The following is a 20,999-nucleotide window of genomic DNA, read 5'->3' as shown; positions in this document are numbered from 1 at the left end:
GCATGGGGAGGACAAGAGAACAGAATACAAGTGATACCTCTAAGTACTGCCCCTAGCCTCCAAAAACAGAACTTTCATGTGAACCTCCAATGTTATCACAAATTTCTGGGGCTTATCCTCCAGGCCACCTCCACCTACTCCTACCCATTTTGTGTTCTCCTTTAGCCAGACTCTCTCCTTTCAGGTGCCAGATGCACACACAAAAGAAAGTCCTCCCCTTCTTCTCCTGCAATGGCCTACAGCGACTCCCACTATCAAGGTCTAGTTCAGTCCCCAATTTCTCTGTAAAATCCTTGCCAAATATACCAGCCAGCCCCTCACTGAGCTCTCCTCTCCCTGCCTGAATTCTCCAACATTCCCAGTTCACGGCATAGCTTAGTATCTCATTCTATGGTCACAGGGACATCTGTCGCAAGAAGGTCTCTCCCTCAGGCATTTGGGTGGTGCTTTCCCAAGGAGATCAAGAAATCTTGGGAGAAACAAAAGCACACTGTTTTCTTAAGTTTATTGCATGGCAAAGAGGGGAACTGATGACCGGTGGCTGGAATCAAGATGGTGATGATTCACTTCACTGTCAATTCCCTGGAACAAGGTAATTGTCAGAAAGTTGGACATTCCTCCCCTCCAATGGGAAGAAGAGCCTAAGGCCAGCCTGTGGAAATAAACACCGGTGGCTGAACAGCCTGCACAGCACTTTAAGGGTTTCACTCAGTACTCTGGCAAATGACACAGTGCTTACTAGTTAGCTACAGGAGGAGGGATGGTGGAGGCAATGGTCAGGTGGGAGGAGAGAGGGCCAAAGGAATGTGTGCTGCCAGCAGCTCTTCCCAGGGACCTGCTCTGCTAATCAAAGTTCACTGGGTGAGGTGGGGCTAAGCCTAGAGCAGCTAACCAAAAGAATTACCCAGTTAATAGCCACCAGTATTCCACAGAGCCCTGTGCAATACAGTCAGCATCTTCTGAGGTTCTTGTCAGTCCCTTCTTGGGAACTGCTCCCCATCTCCTATCATGGCTGACGGAGCCAGACGGGGATCCAAGCTGAGCCTATTCGTTGACTCTCCCAGGAACAGAGTCGGGGTACCGAGAGACTGAATCTAACAGTAGCAAAGTCAGGAGCCACAGCAAGTCAAAGTCACATACAAGCCCCTGCAACAGAGAAACAAAAACCACAAGAAAGCAGAGGAAGGAAGTAGAACTATGAAAAAGAGCTGAAGTGAGAGGGTGTGCAGCTTGTGAGAAAAAGACCCATGGGGAGAGCACAGAAATATGCAGAAGACAGAAATAAAGGGGGCCAGAGACAAAGACAAGGAGACCAAGCCAGAAAGAGGAGGATAAAATGAGAGACAGAAAAAAAATGATGGACAGAGACTCAGAGAAGGAGACGGTCCCACAGTGGTCTGGCTGTGTTTGTTCACTGTGCTTCTGGTTTGAAGCACAAAGATGTGGCTGCAAGATTGGGGACAGCAGCTGACACACTCCTCTGCCCCACTGACAGGCTCCCTCTCACTTCTGCTCCTCCTCCGTGCTACAAATCTCCCCCTTGGCTTGGTGCCCTCTGCACAGGAGTAAGTGTTGTACACAGTGGGAACTCAATGACTATGCACTGACAGATGAAGGAAGGTAGGTTTCCCGGAAGTCCCTGCAGAGCCCCTTCTGAAAGACCAGCTGGAGGGATACCGAAGAGCCTGGTCACAGTGGCTGCCTCCGGGGAGAAAGGGTAAAGCTCTAGAGAGGGAGGGAGACTTTTTCCACTGTGTGCCCTTTTATACTTTGACTTATTTATCATGCACATATGCTTTTCTCAATACTAATTAAAATACTTAATTTAAAACAATGTGCACCCAGGGAGCAGGGCCAGGAGTAGGACGAAGTGAGTGAGGCCCTCACTGTCAGGGGGCCACTTGGAGAACCAAGAGTGAGTACGTCCTTAAATGCTGGCCCCAGGAGCCTCTCTTACTTCACCCTACTTTCAGCCTGCCAGGGAACAGAGAGCTCCAAGAACAGTCTACCAGGCAGAAGCCAAGTCCCCACAATGTTTTCTTGATTCTTACAAAGAAACAAAATTTCACCATCTGATCTCCACCCCTTCATGCCTCCCAGAACCCCATTCCCCCATCTAGCACCAGAGACTATCAGAGCTCAAACACAACAGGGCTGGGCCGTGGGGCCGGGGCTCAGACTCAACCACCACAGCCGAAACAGCCAAGTCTCCCCTCTTCTCCTGACCTCATTTCCTTGCTAGAAAGCCTGCACCAATGAGAGCGGGACCTAGGTGAGGGTCTGCAAGGCTCTCTGGGAGCTTGTTCCTGAGAAGGGAGTACTCAGATAGCAGATCCAACCCAACTCTAAAGCAGACACAAATCCCCAAAGTCTTTCTGTGGCAAAGACTGCTAGTTATCTTCTAATATCCGTTCTTCCATTTCCTTAGTAATAGAAACCTTAGCTGGAGTCATGGCTGCCCAAAATAAAGCTGACATTTCCCAGCCTGTCTTGCAAGCAGGTATAGCCAAATAACCAAAGTCTTGCCTCAGAGATGTAAGCAAAGTTTCATATAACTAAGACTTCAGGAAGTATCTTGAAGGGTGGGGCATGCCTTTCTTTGTCCTTCGTGCCAGCTGTAATGCAAACGTGACAGCTAGAGCTTGAGTAGCCATCCTGGACCACCAGCCAGAAGTCACATGCTAAGGATGGCAGAATAGTAAGATGGAAGGAAACTGGTTTCCTGGAGAATTACGAAATTATCCCACCAATCTCACACTGCCTACTTTCAGCATGAGAGAAATAAATTTGTTTATCCAATAAATATGCTTTTAGTTTTCAGCTGTTTGAAATCCAAACCAATCCTGAATGATACATGTGCCCTAAGTCAGAACCACGCCTCCCACACTCTTCCTGACGAGGAGCTGGCCTGGCAATCGGAATTGCAGTCCCAGTCAGGCCAACAGCTATGGCTCCCTTTTCCCAGAAGAAACAGGGAGGCAAAGGAACCCTTCCAACTCCTCCCACACACAAGCTGGGTGTTACTAAGGTGCACTCAAGGACAAAGGACAATCCATAACAAAACAACAAAAAGTTGGGAGAAGAAAAAAAGAGGGGAAGACCCATCTACAAGTCTGCTAGGAGAGAAATGTTCTACAACAATCCAGGAGAGGTAAAGCCTTCCAAATGGAAATCCCAGAATCAAGAGCTTGGTATGTGTATGAGTATGTCATGTACCTGCCTTTTTTCAAAAGCCTACTTGTTTTTAATTATACAAATAAGCACATTAAGTCTTACTAAAACAGTCGACCTATTTTTAGGGATAGAGTCCAGGGTCTTCGAGCAACATGGTGAAGACCCAGTCCTCCTTAGGCCTGTCAGCTCCAGAACATGAAAGCTGTCTGTCTCTACACGGCAACAACTGGCCAAAATAGGGGAGCATACCTTCCTCCTCAGAACCCTGCCCAGGCCTACGTCCAAGACAGCAAGACACAAGGGAAAGCTATTCGGACACCATAGAGAGTTCTTCACTCCAGTTTCACCCTGGGGTGTCTCCCTCCCCTTCCTCCTCCTCCTTTTCTTCCTCCTCATCCATCAGCCTTACCAAACAAACCCTCAGGGGAAATGGTATCTCAGCTGCAAGCAGGACCCTGCTTTGATGCCACTGTGTCAGAGCTGAATGACTTCTATGTTGAAACTTTCACAGCGAATACTCCCCATTGATGTGTGTGAGGCTGAACACAAGAGTCAGGATCCCAGAAAGAGAAATGGGCCAATAACACCTGAGCCAGAAAACTTTCTACAGTCAAATCAAGTACTCTTACAACGCTGAGCACTGGGTTACTGAGAATACTGCTGGTCACCGGGCCAGAGAGGGGATCTATGGACCTCTAGAACTGCCATTTTCCCCTACAGTCCCTTAAGTGAGTAAGAGCCCCTAATCCACCCGCCACAAGAAGATTCCAAGATCCCAGAACACAACAGAGCAGAATGCACCTTTAGGATAGAGTTTCTCCACCTCAGCACTGTTGACATTTTGAGCCAGGTAAGTCTTTGTTGTGGAAGGGCTGCCCTGTGCATTTATAGGATGTTCAACAGCAGCCCTGGCATCTATGCTTTAGATGCCAGTAGCATCCCTTCCCAGCAGCTATGACAATCAAAAATGTCTTCAGACTTTGCCAAACGTCTCCTGGAGGGCAAATTCACCTCCAAGGGAGAACCACTGCCCTAGGATAATAAGTAGCTCAGACAGTGTGAAATCCAAAAGAAAGCTGCTTGGATCTCCCCCCAGTAGAACCTTGGATTGGGGGAGGATCACCAGGAAGCCAGATTCTGAAATAGCAATGCCTTCAAGGACCAAGAAGTTAATACAAATGAGCAGGGGCAGAAATGTCTGGGTATAAAACAGGAGTGGGTGAGGACTGGAGTGGACTGGAGAACATATGCTCCATCTAAAGGGAGTAACCATTACTCAAATGCAGCTGATTGTGTCAGGTGGGAATTTGGTTCCAAGGTTACCAGAACTTTTGATTTTTCAAGAGAGAGGGCAAGTCCTGATTTTCACATGTTGGCAAGTAACAAAGTTGTTTAGAACACTGTGCAGGCCAAACAAATATATCCGTGGGTCGAGTCTGGTCTGTGAGCCATGAGCTTATAGCTCTGCCCTAGAGTGGGTTATTTGGAGACTGCCTGGGCCTTTTTTTCTAGATGGAACTTTTCACTGTCTAGCCTGGCATGGCTATAACTTCCTTAGGCAGTCTCCCAACCAAAAACACGGACCCCTTTCATGTCTAAATGTCAAGACTAATTTAATTCTTCTATCCTACCTAAATCTTACCCTGGGTTCAGTGCAGATCTTTTTTCTTACCCCCTAATTATGACCTACTTGTTTTCTTCCAATTTATGTCTCTTGAGACCAGGCGGTTTTCACTGCCACCCCTGCCCCAGGAAACTCCCTCCAGCACATCCCAGCTTTGTTAAATAATCCATCAGCTGATTCTATACCTTAAATTACAAGAAGAGAAGTAAGCTGAACCCAAAGCCTAGTTGGTTAGGATGGGACATGGCTTTATGACTTGGGACCACCTCTGACAAGTTCCTGCCCTCAGACCTGCATTATGGAAAAGCCTAGGCTTCTGGGACAGGGGGCTTGCAGGAATTCAAATCCTGAGTGATCTGGGTAAAAGTACACTTGAATGAAAGAAGCTAGGAGATACGATGGTTTAGTTTTTAAGAGGTTTCTGGTATGGGGATTGAGTTTCCTAAGCACAAAAACAATGGGGAAAATCATAAAGGAAAAAACATTTACCAAATAAAAATCTTCTGTATATGAACAATTATATAGGGAGGTGCCCTTTGTCTCAGTTATTCTTGGAATTCATCCTAAGGCCATCAGGAGACCAATGACCAGGCACCACCGGGTACTCATATAAGAGCACAAACTAACAAAACCTTCTAGAAAACAAGTGGATAACACATGAAGGACCTTAAAACAGTTTACTTCTTTACATGCAGGTTTTTCTCTTGTATAATTCTACCCTATGAAAATATGCAGAAACTCTAAAAATGATATCTATATGAAGACTCCCACAGCAGCATTATTCATGATAATAGTATTTTAGAGCACTTATTATACGCCAGGCAGAGAGAAGTACTGTACATGTATGGATTCATTTATTCCTCACAACAGTCTTTTAAAATGGTACAATCAATATTCCCATTTTACAAATGAGAGAAATACGGCAACAGTTAACCAATTCTGCAAAGGTCAACAGTTGGAAAAACAGCTGGTAAAGCTGGAATCAAACCCAGTCTGGCAGGGGAGGCTTTTGCTTAACCACTACACTACAATGCTGGAAACTACCTTTATGTCCTTAGACCATGTTTTCTTAGAATATTTGATAAAAGGGATAAAATACTAAAATTTTTAAAAAGCAGTATACAAACTACAAAGAGTATGATCTCAAGAGTATGTCTAAAAAATAAATTAGATAAGCACAGGAAAAAAAAACTGGGAAGTATTTCACACAGATAGTGACAATAGTTCTCTAAGAGTTAAAATCATGGGTGATTTTTATTTTCTTTTTTCTATTTTTTTGCTTTTCTTTTTTTTTTACCTTCCTTAGGCATTTCTTTGTTTTTTTCTTAAGAATATTCACTTTACTAAGACAGGCACAGTCGCAGGGGGCCATCTGGTGAGAAAATGGGGAGCAGCAGAGGTGAGGCTTAGAACCTCACCCACCCTGTTCTGAGAGAAATCTTCTGCATACATGGATGTTTATTGCCCTCGTCTAGCTCAGATTAACACATAGTCTACAGGCACACACCTGATCATCTACATTTGCTCTCTTACAACACTAAACTCTGTTTTCTACCTTTATCTTGTATCTAACTACTACTTCAGCATTTTATTAAAAATAATAATAATAGAGAAATGTGGTATCCACATATAAATCAAGTTTAAAAATCAAATGAATATTCATATTTGAACTGACTGTGTATAGTTCATAATGCATGAACAAAACCGAAAGCTTCTGTGATGACTGCCCTTGCACTGTTCACCATGTAACTTATTCACTATGTAAGAATTTGTACTCCATGTAAGAATTTGTTCGTTATGCATCAGAAGATTGGAGACTGACGAAAATTAGGCTTGGGGTGGATTAGTGATTGTGCATTGAGTATTGACCCCCCTATACAGAAATTTATTGTGGTTAACAACTATTTGATCAATAAATATGAGAGATGCCCTCACAATATATATATATATATATATATATATATATATATATATATCTATAAACACACTTCCAATTGTAAAATAAATAAGTAACCGGGATGTAATGTATAGCATAAGGAATATAGTCAAAATATTGTAACAACTTGGTATGGTGATAGCTGGTACCTAGAATTATCATGTATATAAATGTTGAATCACTGTGTTGTACACCTGAAACTAATGTAATGTAATACTGTTGTCAACTACCCTTCAATAAAAAAAAAAAAAAGAATATTCACTTTAATCTACAATTACATGAAGAACATTATGTTTACTAGACTCCCCCCCCTTCACCAAGTCCCCCCCACAATCCCCATTACAGTCACTGTCCATCAGTGTAGTAAGATGCTGTAGACTCACTTACTTGTCTTCTCTGTGTTGCATATCCCTCCCTATGCCCCCCCAACATTATACATGCTAATCGTAAGGCCCCCGTTCTTTTTCCCTGCCCTTATCCCTCCCTTCCCACCCCTCCTGCCCAGTCCTTTTCCCTTTGGTAACCGTTAGTTCATTCTTAGGTTCTGTGATTCTGCTGCTGTTTTGTTCCTTCAGTTTTTCTTTGTTCTTATACTCCACATACGAGTGAAATCATTTGATACTTGTCTTTCTCCACCTGGCTTATTTCACTGAGCATAATACCCTCTAGCTCCATCCATGTTGTTGCAAATGGTAGGATTTGTTTTCTTCTTATGGCTGAATAATATTATTTTTTTGCATTTTTTAAAGTGTACAGTCTATGTATCATCTTTTACTACAAAAAGATACACACTCATCTTCTGCATACGTGGATGTCTTATTGCCCTGGTCTAGCTTGGATTAGCACATAGTCTACAGGCACACACCTGATCATCTACATTTGCTCTCTTACAACACTAAACTATGATTTCTACCTTTATCTTGTATCTACCTACCACTTCAGCATTTTATTAAAAATGATAATAATAAAGAGAGAAATGTGGTATCCACATATAAATCAAGTATAAAAACCAAATGAGTATTCATATTTGAACTGACTGTTTATAGTTCATAATGCATGAGCAAAACCGAAGGTTTCTGTGATGACTCCTCTTGTACTGTTCACTATGTAACTTATTTATTGTGTAGGAATTTGTTCTACATGTAGGAACTTGTTTGTTGTGCCTCAGAGGATTGGAGACTGACGAAAATTAGGCTTGGGGTGGATTAATGATTGTGCATTGAGCATTGACTCCCCTATACAGAATTTTATTGTCGTTAACAACCATTTGATAAATAAATATGAGAGATGCCCTCACAAAAAAAAAAAAAAAAAAAAAAAAGGACAGACTTCCAATTGTAAAATAAATAAGTAACCGGGATGTAATGTACAGCATAAGGAATATAGTCAAGATACTGTAACAGCTTGGTAGGGTGATAGCTGGAACCTAGAATTATGTATATAAATGTTCTACCACTGTGTTGTACACTTGAAACTAATGTAATGTAATACTGTGCGTCAACTACCCTTCAATAAAAAATATTTAAAAAAAAAAAAAAAAAAAAAAAAGATACACACTCTACTTTTAAAAATGTTTCTTTTGAGGAACATTTCTTGAAAAAGGGGAAACCTATGATGATATACTAACATTAAAAAGCAGAATACAAACATATGCAAAGTATCATACCAATTCTATAAAACAAAAATGAAGATATGATTGAACTATTAAAAGTACTCATCTCTTGGTGGTAGATTATGGGTGATTTGAGGCTAAACTAATGTTCTCCTTAATGAACATGTTTTATAAGTATATAATTATTCCCTTTTTTAGAGATTTCAGTCAGGCCAGAGTCCCCCTGGCCAAACTCTGTCAGATATACAGCTGAGTACCCACCTTCCCTGCCCCCAAGGCTATCTGCAGAGAGGCTCCTTTTAATATCTGTCTTCAGTGAATGCCTTCAAGTCAGGAGGCACAGGGTACTGCACAATCCTTTACTGCTAACTCCAAGGCACTCTCAGTCTATTTTTAACACTGTGGATAAACTACATATAGTGCCAAAGCTTTTGCAAGCAGAGAGATGGAAAGAACAGAGTATAATTAAGTGCCTCTGGCAGCACAGTGCTAAGGAACACAGGGAATTCTGGGCCACTTCTCAGCTAAAACACTAGCTCTACAAGACTGGGTAAATGCACAGAAATCTTCTCTCCCCTTCAGTCATTTCGCACAGATTCCCTCCTTACCACCTCATGAAAAAAAAAAGAAACTGAAGAGAGATCCATTGGGCTTTCTCAGGTTCTGTCCTCAGAAACCCAAATATGGGGTAGAAGCCACCTTCCTCTCACTGGCCACAGGCAAACCTTGTGTACAAAGTCAGTGTAAAGAAATCTGAAACACCAATGGGAAAAAGCCATTTTGGTATGGTGCCTGCTGCCAGCGCAGAGCAAGGCAGCGGCAGGAAGGTGCAATCCTGTGGGCCTGAGGATAACACCTTAGGACCCCAACAGTCTAGAGAAGCCTATTTCCTCATAATGCCTTTAAACTGGTTTACAATAAAAAACTGGGAGGCAATATAACTTTTTTTTTTTGAGCAGCAGAAAAAAGGCCTCAGCACTGGTGGTTTTTCCTGGGTTAAGTTACAACTATTGATGTTGATTCCAACCAGAACATGTGACAAGACAAATATAAGACATGCACCAACCTGTCGCTTAGACCAGGGAGCAGAACAGCCAAGAGTCAAAGGAATGTGAGGCACCAAAAGCCACAGACATAGATTCAAACTTCTCTCATCCTCATCCTTTACCCTTACTTATCTCTCAGGATCGAATGACTTTGGTGAAATTACTTCTTCAAAAGGTAAGATGCCTCTCTTCCCCACAAAAGCAAAATATGCTGCTTGAATACAAGGTACTGTTAACATTATTAAAGTAACCCACAGCCCCAAAGATACTCTGCCAGTAAACCCCCAGACTTACATATGCAAGCAGCAGCAAGGAGACGGCAGGCCAGGTACGGGGGATCACAGGTGGGGAAGGAGGGCTGGATGATGTAGTTGGCAAAGGTGATGGCAATGATGGCCTGACTGGTGGGCTCAACAATTAGAAGGGAGGCCCATAGGCGGATGAAGGCAATGAAGCCCCCAAAGGCCTCTAGAATATAAGCATAGCTGGCCCCAGACTTGGTGATGGTGGTCCCCAGCTCCGCATAGCAAAGGGCACCCACAACGGAGAAAAGTCCACCAATGGCCCATATGACTAGCGACAATCCATAGGAGGCAGTGTATACCAGCACACCCTTGGGCGAGACAAAGATTCCTGAGCCGATCATGTTGCCCACCACCAGGCTGACCCCATTCAGCAGAGAGATCTCCTTCTTTAGCTGCATAGTTTCTGCAGTCCCCTGAGGTTGCATGCTGACGTCTTCTTCCTCCGTAGGCTGGCTAGCCTCAGGAATTAGATGGTAGGTGGGCCTTGGGCTCTCCAGCTCCCTGGCTTCTGTGGCAAATGTTTCCTTCACACTTGTGTTTATTGTGGCCTGGAAAAGAATATAAATACGTCAGTCTAGGGCAGAAGCTGGTGAGGTTTACATGGTTTACACCTGCAATGCAGGCAGTTTTCCCTGCTCGCCTCTTGTGTAGGGACAGCATGTCTCATACACAGACCTAAGTACCATGAGCCTGTCTCAGTTCCCACCAGAGGACACAGAGAAATGGAGGCAGACAGACTTTCACTGCTCCCAAGAAAGACACCAGCACAGCACAGGCACAGTATGATGGCAACTTCCAACAAGAGGTACCTGGCTTGATGCCCAGGGTAGGCTAGAATTAGGTTTATCCATAGCACAGGTTCCTCCTGAGATGTGGTTTTTGCTCTGTTCTTACCAGCTTAAAACCTGCAAACCTGTCCCTTAGAGAAACCAGTTCCAGCATCAGGTTCACAGCCCTAGCCAGCCTTATAGGCCTCTCACTGTCCTTACCCACTCACCTCCCCCAAAACATCAACAAAGACCTCTTCAGTGGTCGGCTCCATGTGGAGAGGTCTGTAGCTACTCAGCCCAGCCAAGATGATGAGTGGTAGTGGGAAGGCATAGGAAGCTACTAAGATAGCATATTGCTATTGCAGAGAATGGGCCAAGGAGAGGATCGCCATGAAAATACACACTGGTGTGTCACTGTGCCCACAGCACCCACCTTACTTCCTATATTGCTGCTCATCCATTCAACACCTTTCTTTTTCCAAAGTGCCCAGAAAAGAGGGATAACATAATAAGATCAGATGGAGAAAGAAAATCAAGAGGGCACCCTAACCTGGAGCCCATCAGCTATGCATTTATTTGCTTTCCTCCTCAGCATGCCCCTCACTACCATCTGGGTTTGCAGAGACTCTTCCAGGACAGGACCCAGGAGAGTTAATATACAAGAAAAACTATAAGGCTTCTCTAATCCACAGATATGACACTGGAAGGTATCCTGTAGGGAGATGGCAACATTCACATGTACGTACACACACAGACACATACACACACACACACTAGCTTTGGTTTAGAGTGGGGCCAACCTCTAAGCCTCAGGGAAGAAACCTCAAGAAAGCTGGATTCCACACCAACCTGCCTATGATGACCCAGAATCTGTCAGAGGAAGACAAGCACCTTCCTGACTGTGCACTCAGCATGGCCTTCTCCCTCCCTCAGTTCCTACGGCCCAGGCATCAGGAGTTCAGATTACCTACCCCCACCTTATCTTCTGTAGAAAGAGATCCTGTAGGCCATTTCCAACCAAGGATTCCCACCCAGGAGCCAGTTCTTCAAGGTTACAGAGATAGTTTTCAGGGCTAAGAATGGAATCAGAATCTTCCCAGAAGCCTCTCATCTATTCAACAAAGATGGATGTACTGGAACCTTGCCTCCTGGAGCTCAAAGCAAGGGTCTCACAGCCACTGAAGAATGAGTAGTTCTCAGGGAAGACTCGTCTCCAGGGGCTCCACCAAAACTCCTACCTTACCTGTCCCAGACCCTTCCAGAGTCTGGACTTGAGCCCAAGTGAAAAAGTTCCTCAGGGGCACCAGTAAGCCTTCCTTTACCCCCAGAGTTGAGCCAGCCTACGTCTGCTGAGATGAGGCCTGACTTTAAGGCAGCACCACCTTTTCTTTCATTCCTAGCGCCAAGCCATGCAGGTTTCCCTAGGCAGGCATGTGGGAACACATTTGCCTTCACATGTCTGTCAGGTGAGCCAAGGCAACCACAAAAACAAAACCAGGAAACAGCAGAGGAGCTGGTATTCTCACATAAGAGTCAGGTGCAGAGAGACCTGGGTTGCCCTTTTCCACCCAACTCAGCACAGAGGCAAGCAGACAAAAACTTGGCCGCAGTGACCACTCGAGCCTACCCTGTTTCATTAGACCCTAGCTCCAGGGAAAGGGGGTTAGGGCTACCAGGTTTTCTTTTAGGACTTCTGACACCAGATGTGTGGGTTTTCTACACATCAATCAAAAACAGCTGGGTGTCTTACAATTTAAGTTAATTCTGACACTACTTACCTGGAGATAGCATCAGATCCCACAGGTGAAGGGTTACCAGGCCCCCAGCTTCAGATGCCAGTCAAAAGTCCAGGTTGTGACCAGTGCTTCTGACCAACTGGCTATAAATCAGTTTCCACTACCCGCTCCATGGGTTCAATTAATTTGCTAGAGTGGCTCAAAGAATTCAGGAAAACAGTTTACTTACCTGTTTATTATAAAAGGCTAAAACTCAGAAATAGCCAAGTGGCAAGATAGATCAAAGTATATGGGAAGAGGTGTGGAGTTTCCATGCTCTCTCTGCGAGCCACTCCCCCAGCACCTCTACCTGTTCACCAACTGGGAAGCTCTCCAAACACTGCCCTTGGTTTTTGTATGGAAGCACTGTTACAAAGGCAGGACTGATTAAGACCCTGGCCATTGGTGATTAATTCAACTTCCACCCCCTCCTTCTTCCCCAGAGGTTTCACTGGACTGAAAGTTCCAACCCTCTAATTAGAGGGATGGTTCCCCTGGCTACCAGCCTCATCCTGAGAGGATCTAGGTGCTTTCCAAAAATCACCTCATTAATACAACCTTACAGGTAGTTGAAAGGGGCTTGTTATAGAAAAAACAAAAGGTATCCATTTCACCTTTACTGCTCTGGAACTATTTCAGGAACTGGGGACAAAACTAAATATATAAATGCCCCTATTTTTTAAATGCCCCTATGGCTCTTATAGGATATTATAGGAGCTGTGTGCCACAAACAGTGGTGGACAAATACCAAAAATATATTTAACCACAATATCATAGGGAGAGAAGAAAACTGGTAAGCTCATTTCAACAGAAAATAAAACTTAGTATAAAATGGAATTTCCTTGACTTCTAACTTCCATTTAGGATATAGAAAGCTGGGAAAACATAATTCACACTCTAATGACAAGAAAAAGCCAGATAATCTATAAAACCATAACTTTTCTTGAAGCCATCAGGGAGCTGAGGTTACAGGGCAATCAAATTTAAGGAAAAACAAGCACCTCCAAGTAGAGGGGCAAGCTCTGGCTCACCTGTGGCAGAGAATGATAGGACCAACATATAGGCAGGTAAGAAGAAATCAGGTTCAATTTTTAATGAACCACTACAGGTCAAGCGTGGGTTAGCAAGAACAGAGACACTCAGAGGTTTTTCTCCACAGACCTCAGTGGATGCATATAAGAAATAGCAGGCAGGAGACCAGAAAAGCCTTCTCAGTAGAGCCAGCCTGGAGGAGGAAAGCACTCACCACTCTGGGAAAACTAAAAAGGTCTACGTGGTTCCTTCTCTAAAGACTAGAAATCTTCAACCCTTGCGGAAAGTGCAGCACACACTGTCACTCCCAAGGCAGTGGGGCAGAGTGAAAGAAAAATGCAACCACGCTGTCCACCTAGGAAAGAAGCAGGAAATTCTGGTCCAGCCTGCAGAGGGGACTGCTGCTGGGGGAGCGGCAGGATCACTGAGAATAATACACGTATATACCCAGGCCCAGGAAAACAGTCTGCCTAAGACTGAGGCTGAACCAAGACAACAGAGAAACCCTCTGCTCCCCTCCGCTAGGTTAGCAAGCACCCAGCCACACAACTGTGGCAGACTGTGCCTTGAAGCACAAGTGCAGAAAGAAAACCTGAAGTTGAGGATGAAACATAAACACTGAGGAAAAACCCTCCCTTCAGCAAAGCAACCCTAAGTGCAAGGAAACACCAGAGGAATTTGAGGCCATTGGTGCACCTAAGGTAACCATAACAACAACAAAATCTAAACCCAGCTCTTTCCTAACTGACTCCAACTCCCACACTATCAGCCTAGCAAGAGAAGAGGCCTATTCATTTCCCAGAATAAATACTATGTACTGGTCTCTACTGTTCTATATGCTACATCTGACAATCAATAACAAATTACAAGCAACACTAAAAAGCACAAAAAACAACACTCTATCATGAGTCAAAATTATCAAAGGAAAAGACCCAGATATTGGAATTATCAGACAGAGAATTCAAAATCACTCTGATTAATATGTTAAAGGATCTAATGGAAAAGTTGGACAACATGCAGGATAGATGTGAAATATCAGCAGGGTGATAAATACCATAAAAGTCAAGATTGGGAAAAGTGAAGAAAATAGAACAGGGCCTCCAAGAGCTATAGGACAATACCAAATGCCCTGAGGTAAATATAAAAAAAGTATATTTTGTGGCTTATTTCTAATCGTTTAGCCTATAATTGATTACCTAAAGAAAAATAGTAGCAATGCATTGTGGATTTATAGCATATGTGAAAGTAAAATGTATGACAACAACAGCATGAAGACAGGAAGAAAGAATTGGGAGTTACATGGTTGTAAGGTTCTTACATGTACAATGATCTAATATTATTTCAAGTAGACTGTGATTCATTAAAGATGTACATTATAAAACTAGGGCAACCACTAAAAAAATTAAAAGAAGAGGTATAAATAGTAAACCAACAATGGAGATAAAACAGATCATAAAAAATACTCAATCCAAGAGTAGGCAGAAAATAGAAGCAAAGAACATGGAATAGAAAACAGAAAACAAATACCAAAATGACAGATTTTAATCCAATCATAACAATAATAACATTAAATGTAAATGATCTAAACATATCAGTTAAAAGGCAGATTTTGAGAGATAAAAATGCAAAACCCAAAATGCAGTCTACAAGAAACCCACTTTAAATATAAACATGTAAGTGGGATACAGGTTAAAAAGGTGGGAAAAAATAAATCATGCCAACACTAATCAAAATAAAGGTGGAATAGCTCTATTATTGACATCAGACAAAAGAGACTTCAGAGTAAGAAATATTGCTAGGGATAAAGAGGAACCTTACCTAATAATAAAGAGATCAATTCAAGCAGACATTCTAAATGTGTATTTCCTCCAACCACAAAGCTTCAAAACCCCTGAAACTAAAACTGATACATCTGAAAGGAGAAATACACAAACCCATGATTATAGTTAAGACTTCAACACACATCTTTCAGTCACCAGTCAGCAAGGATCTAGAACCTGAAAATGGAACATCCCAAACATATCTTGTCAGGAATTATGTGAATTCTGAGGAAAAACAAAAATTGGCCCCTACAATAGGGCTTACCTCCATGCAGGAGATAGGGGCGGATCATCCGTGGGAGACAGCTTTCCAACCGGGAAAAACTCTGCTTTGGCTCCTCAAGTCTCACAACAGAGACAATTTCCATTAATCATTCAGGGAACCCCGGAAGTTCCTGTTTCAAAACACTAGTGCTAAACGTCACTCATAAGGACACAATGCAGCTTTCTAACAAGTTTCCATCCCATCTTCCAAGCTCCTGCAGCAGATAAGAAAGGAATTCACCAGACCACTAAAATTTCTCCATGAAACTATCGCATGCAATTTTCTGGAAAAAAAATTAATGGAAACTTCAAAGTTCAATTACAAAGAACATTTTGCAAGCTGGATTTAAAACTCTTTTATAATTGATTATTACAGGGAAAAAAAATGCTGTTGAGAAATATACCAAAATCTTAACTGTAGTGAAAACACAGAGGACCTTTTCTACTTCTCTGAGTTTTATAAATTTTCCACAATGAGTATGCATTAATTTTTTAATGATTGCATTAAAAATGTATATATTTATTGCATTCCTATCAAATAATGAAAATGTTGTGACTTTCCCTGTTTGTCTTTTTACCTAGGACATCAGAAAACTCAAGATCAAATTCAGCTCCCACTCACAGTGAACAGACACCCTTGCTTTTAACAGTATTTGATATCTAGTCTTTTCCATGGCTTTGGTTTTCTATTTCTTTTTAACAAGCTCATTGCAAATATCTTTAACTTAAACCATCACAATTACTTTTTACAAAAAGATATAATATAATAAATATATAACTTATATATAATCAATTATAGTGTTCCATAGTTGTTAATTATTTGTGGGCCATTCTCCTTACTAGAATCTGTTGACAGTGTACACAAATAACTAAAACTCTTTACAAATCACAAAGATGCAAGAAAGCTAATGTAGAACAGGGCAATAATATTCACCTGTGAGGAAATAAGAAAACATCACACTTTCATAAGCCGCCTCATCATAAATAGTCAGGAACTGAGAAGAAAAATGACGTCTTCCACAGCGAGGCCTAATTCCAGTTGTCTGTCTTGGCCATTTAATCTGTGCAACAAAGAGTAAGAGGCAGCTTATCAAAAGTGAACCTAATAAGAAGCAGGACACTGTTTGCCTTTGTAAAATCAGTTTTACATGCCTGGCAGGTAGGCACTCAATTACTGAGAAGTTCCAGCACACCCACAGCAGGGTGTAACTGAAGCAACCAGCCCAAACATATGTTAGAGAACTAGCCTGGTCATCTCAAGTCATGCATGTCTAGATGGCGGTTGTTCCCTGAGTCCAGGTCCTGTGAGCGCTGTTTGTGTCCCTTTGATAGAAACGTAACCACATCCTGGAGACTACAGCAGGTAGCAGGGAGGACAGAGGTCAGGAAATTTCCTATACCAAGAAGGGCTAGGGAGGTCAGTCAAAACTGGCATTTACTTTTGGGCCACAATAAAAATATGTCCATAGTCAGAGAAGTAGGAAGATAGGAGAAAATTGAGCTTTGGTTTCCCACATATTTGTCAGAGAAGTTAAATCAAATACAAAAACTTGAATGACAGTCTGAGACCAAAGATGGAAAACAAGTGCTGGTAGGCAGCCTGGGCAATTTCCTAAAGGGCCTCACAGCAAGCAAAGAGAGGTGAAAATGATCCCAGGAAGCAGTCGCAGGCTTTTAAAAAGTCTGTTCCTTCCCGATCTTCAAATCAGGGAGCAGCTAGCTCTCAGAGGTAAGCACCAGATGGCTGAGCATTCTGCTACCACGGTGCTAGTTGCTGGCAGTGCTTTTTTCCCCTGTCAAGGGCAGAGACCGAATTCTTTTTAACTGTGTCACCAAGCACACAGCCCAGTGCACACAAGAGGTACTCAAAAACATCTGTTAAATTAAATATTGATTCCTGTTTATACTGACCATTACACAATGTGGTGCCCAGACTGTTTGCTTAGTACTTAGAGAAGAATTCTCAGAATGTTTCACAAATATCTCCTTCCATTTATGACATGAGATGAACAAGCGAGATGACACGGTAGCACACCATTTCCGAGCTCCAGTGGGCCGGCACCCTGAGCCCTGACTCTCGACTATCTCTAAGGATCCCTAGGAAGCTCTGCAACCAGTTTCACATCCTTGGAGCCCTGCACCCTCAGTCCTCACCTTCAGAATCTCTGTAAGTTTGACCCCACGCAGCACAGGTTCCGTTTTCACCGTCCAAGACTCACTTTGAGTAACTCACACAGTCTCTCACACATTCAGTGTCACACTCGGGGCCGCTCTCACCACAGCCTCCCTCTCAAGCTCTCCCCCACTCCTGGCATCAGCCACACACTCGAGCCACCCTCGCATTCAGGGCTTCTCTCTCTCTCAAAGACACATGGGGCGTCTAAAAGCATCAGCGCCACCCTCACACTCAGGGTCTTGCACACTCACAGAATCACCCTTACACTCAGGGGTTCACACACACAATCTCCTTTCTGTCCAGGGTGTCTGTCTGTCTGTCTGTCTGTCTCTCTCACATACACACACACATGCAATTTCCCTCACAGGAAGTCTCTCCCATACTCTCAGCATCACACACACACACACTCGGAGACATCCTCACACTCAGGGTCTTGCACACTCGCAGTCACCCTCAGACTCAGGGTGTCTCTCTCTCTCTCACACACACACACACACACACACACACGGCGCCTTTTTCACACGCTCAGCCTTGCACTCAGGATTACCCCCACACTCCTGGAGTCACACTCACGCTCGAGGTCCTTCTTTCACGCACGGCGTCACCCCCTGGCACGCTCTCTCCGCGGCGTCTCTCACGTGCCGCCGGCCCCGCGCCCTGTTCCCTGCCCGCATCCCGCGGCGGCGCGGAGAGCTCGGCCCCACAGCACGCGGCCCCGGCCCGCTGCCCCCGCGCGCCCGCCCGTGGCCCGTTACCTCGCGGGGCCAGGCGCCGCCAGGATGCTGAGTCGCGCTGCCGCCAAGGCCGCCGCGGCTGCTCAGGCCCCGCCCCCGCCACGTCACCCGCCGCCGGATCGCGACAGTGCGCGCGGCGTCGGGACAGGGCGCCAGGCTCAGCGCGGGGCCCGTGGTGGCGGCGCTTCCGGGCCCCAGGAGCCGCCGCGGCCTCCGCCATCTGGCGGCCGCGCTCAGGCGCACAAGCCTGCGATCCCAGCCTCCGTGTGCCGTTGGCGGCCAGACCTGAGGCGGGCCTCGCCGGGGCCGCGCGCGCCGTGACCTGGGCCCAGCCGCCCTTGCCGAATGGACCGCCACTCTTCGACCCCTTACGGAGTCACGCGGGGCTTCCGAGGGACTCAATACGGGGACAGTGCCTCGGGGAGCTCTAAATGGCCCCCACACCCTGTTCCTGTGTCCCTTGGCCTGGGCCCTACACCCAGAGGGACCCCCATGCAGCTCAAACAGGGAGCAGTAAACAGCCTCCATACCGGGTTCCTAGCCAGCCCGTCCACCTAGAGACCCTAGGAAGATGCATTCCCAGCCAGGACTTGTCTTCCCACGCTCGCAGCCCGGACCACTATATATCCATAGGCCCCTACTGACACATGGACAATGCCAGCTTCTGTAGCCAATAGGCCTCGCCGGTGCTCAGGCTTGAGGACATTTTTTGGTCCCCATCTTGCTTCATGCTGCTGACTTCCCCCTTGGGGGAGATGCACCTTCCTGTCTTCCTATCTCTCTGGTTGCTCCTCTTCCGTCTCCTTCTAAGGCTCCTTTTCCTCTGGTAGCTCTGGGGCTCTGTCTAAGGCCAACTGAACTTTCAAGCAGCTGAGCCCTCCCTCTTAGCTTCCTGTCCACACCTCAAGCCATGACTTTCTTCTGGGGGTCATTGCCCCAGAAACGTGTTCACAACTGCACATCCTCTGGGCCCAGAATGACCACACCCAAACCCCGGCTCCCTGCCACCCAGGCACTCAGCCAGAGATGGGCATCATCCTGGATCCCCCAGCCCTTGCATCTCTCCATCCATCATGGCCTCCCAATCCTTGTCTTGCTCCCTCTAACCCATCTCTATAGGGTAGAGGGTGCTCCTAAACTACAGATTGGAATGACTTTGTATCTCCTCTGCTTAAAAACCCTTCTGTCCTTTGTATAGACCTGTGATGATGACCCTTGAAGAGCCCTTGCTGGTGCTGTCCTCCTCATGCTCTCTGCTTGGAAAACCTTCCTTAAGGGCAAATGAGTCTGTATGTAATTGCAGTCATTAGTCTGACTCTTTGTCCCCTGGATCAGTTCCTTCTGCCTCCCTGGCTGGGCAGAGGAAAGGCTCTGGTCACTTGTGACACTCGGTGGCAGCCAGTCCACTTGTGCTTGCAACAGCCACATACACAACCTGCCGGCTCTAGACCTGGCTTTGCTGTCTTACACCCAGTTACAGCAGCCTGCCAGCTGAAAGCCCACTATGCACCAAGCACTGAATCAGATGCCCTCTAACAGCATCAGTGCTCCTCAAAACAACCTGCAGGGTACGTTTTTTCATCCCCATTCTTCAGATGAGCAAACTGAGGCTCAGGGAGGTCAAGAGACTTCCCAGGCTGCTCACCTGAAGCTGGTAGAGTAGATTTGAACTGATCCTGAAGCCTGCTCTTATTCTATGCCCTCTCTCTGAAGCTGTGAAATTGAGAGTAGAGTGGCAGTGGGGCTGAAATGGATGAGTAGGTGGCTGTAAGGCCACCACGAGAGGTTGCATGGGTAGATGGCTGTCAGGGCAGAGCTGGGAGTCAGGCTGGGCAGGGTCTGGGATGAGGGTTTGCTCCCTTTCATGGTGTCATCCTTTTACCAAGGCCAGTGATGCAGCCGGACCTGTGTATCTCCAATCCTCCTCACCCTCTCTGAGGCATCCCTTCTTGGGGTTTGCCCAATACAGCCACAGTGAGAGGGTTCAGAGCGCCCTCTAGTGGCCCAGGGTGTTGTATGGAAACCTGAAGTCCAGGCTGGCCCAGCTCTCTGTGGAGGAGGCAGGAACTGGGACTCCTACCACCCACACTGGCCCCTGGCTCTGGGCCACAGATTTCAGGCCTGGACCCCATCCTTAAGCATGTTTCCCTATCTCAGACTCTGTCTCTCTATCTTTGTCCATTTTCATTTGGTCCCCAGTCTCAGTCCATCTCTGGCCATCCTGGTCTCTGGGCATACCAATCTCAGCCTACTCACTCTTCCCTCAGTTTCACTCTGTCCCCAAAGAGGGACAGATGGTGGGCAGATGAGCTGAAAAAACAAAGTAGAGGGTGGTTTCCTAAAAAAAACTCTAGGTTCAGTGGATGCTCGGACCTGCAAGCCGAGAGGACAGCAGGCTGGGAAGGGGAGTCCAGTCAGGGTGACCTGCAGGATTGTCCCTGGCCCCAAGCTCTAGGGTGGCATGTGGGGCCTGCTGACCAGGCAGAAGCAGGGGGAGGGCAGGGGCTGCATTCCAATAGGAATGTTTCAGGCTCTTAGTCCCACGAGGGGAACAGGAGAAGAGGCAGGAGGGTGAAGCCCTAAGAGGTGCACAGGAGGCACATTTTGGTGCTGTGAGAACCCATCAAGACCCCAGGAAAGGTCTAGCCCCTGATTACCTGCCTCTATAGCCCCCCACCCCTGCCACTACCCTCCTCCTCTCATGTTCAGCACAGAGTTTAAGCCAGAGCAC

The 20,999-nt window shown here is 45.4% G+C and overlaps 1 protein-coding gene across 4 annotated transcripts in view; it reads right to left on the bottom strand.

The window, feature by feature from the left end:
• The window catches only part of SLC7A6 (solute carrier family 7 member 6), a 31,368-nt gene extending 12,589 nt beyond the window's left edge, over positions 1-18,779 (bottom strand). The window contains exons 1-4 of one of the 4 annotated variants that reach the window (XM_057492838.1): positions 18,290-18,779; positions 16,293-16,419; positions 15,360-15,573; positions 9,687-10,245 (exon numbers count right to left, since the gene is read on the bottom strand). In XM_057492838.1, coding sequence (XP_057348821.1) covers positions 9,687-10,245; positions 15,360-15,365 — 565 coding nt within the window. In that variant the 5' untranslated portion in view covers positions 15,366-15,573; positions 16,293-16,419; positions 18,290-18,779. Of the gene's footprint in view, positions 1-9,686; positions 10,246-15,359; positions 15,574-16,292; positions 16,420-18,107; positions 18,248-18,289 lie in introns of those variants that run through there. The other 3 variants (XM_057492840.1, XM_057492841.1, XM_057492839.1) reach the window with 3 other exon arrangements.
• Between the last annotated feature and the right edge of the window lie 2,220 nt (positions 18,780-20,999).

This window comes from Manis pentadactyla, chromosome 15, assembly GCF_030020395.1.
Source record: "Manis pentadactyla isolate mManPen7 chromosome 15, mManPen7.hap1, whole genome shotgun sequence".
Taxonomy (NCBI): Eukaryota; Metazoa; Chordata; class Mammalia; order Pholidota; family Manidae; genus Manis; species Manis pentadactyla.
The sequence above is the reverse complement of the archived record's forward strand: the minus strand, read 5'-3'. Positions and strand labels throughout refer to the sequence as shown.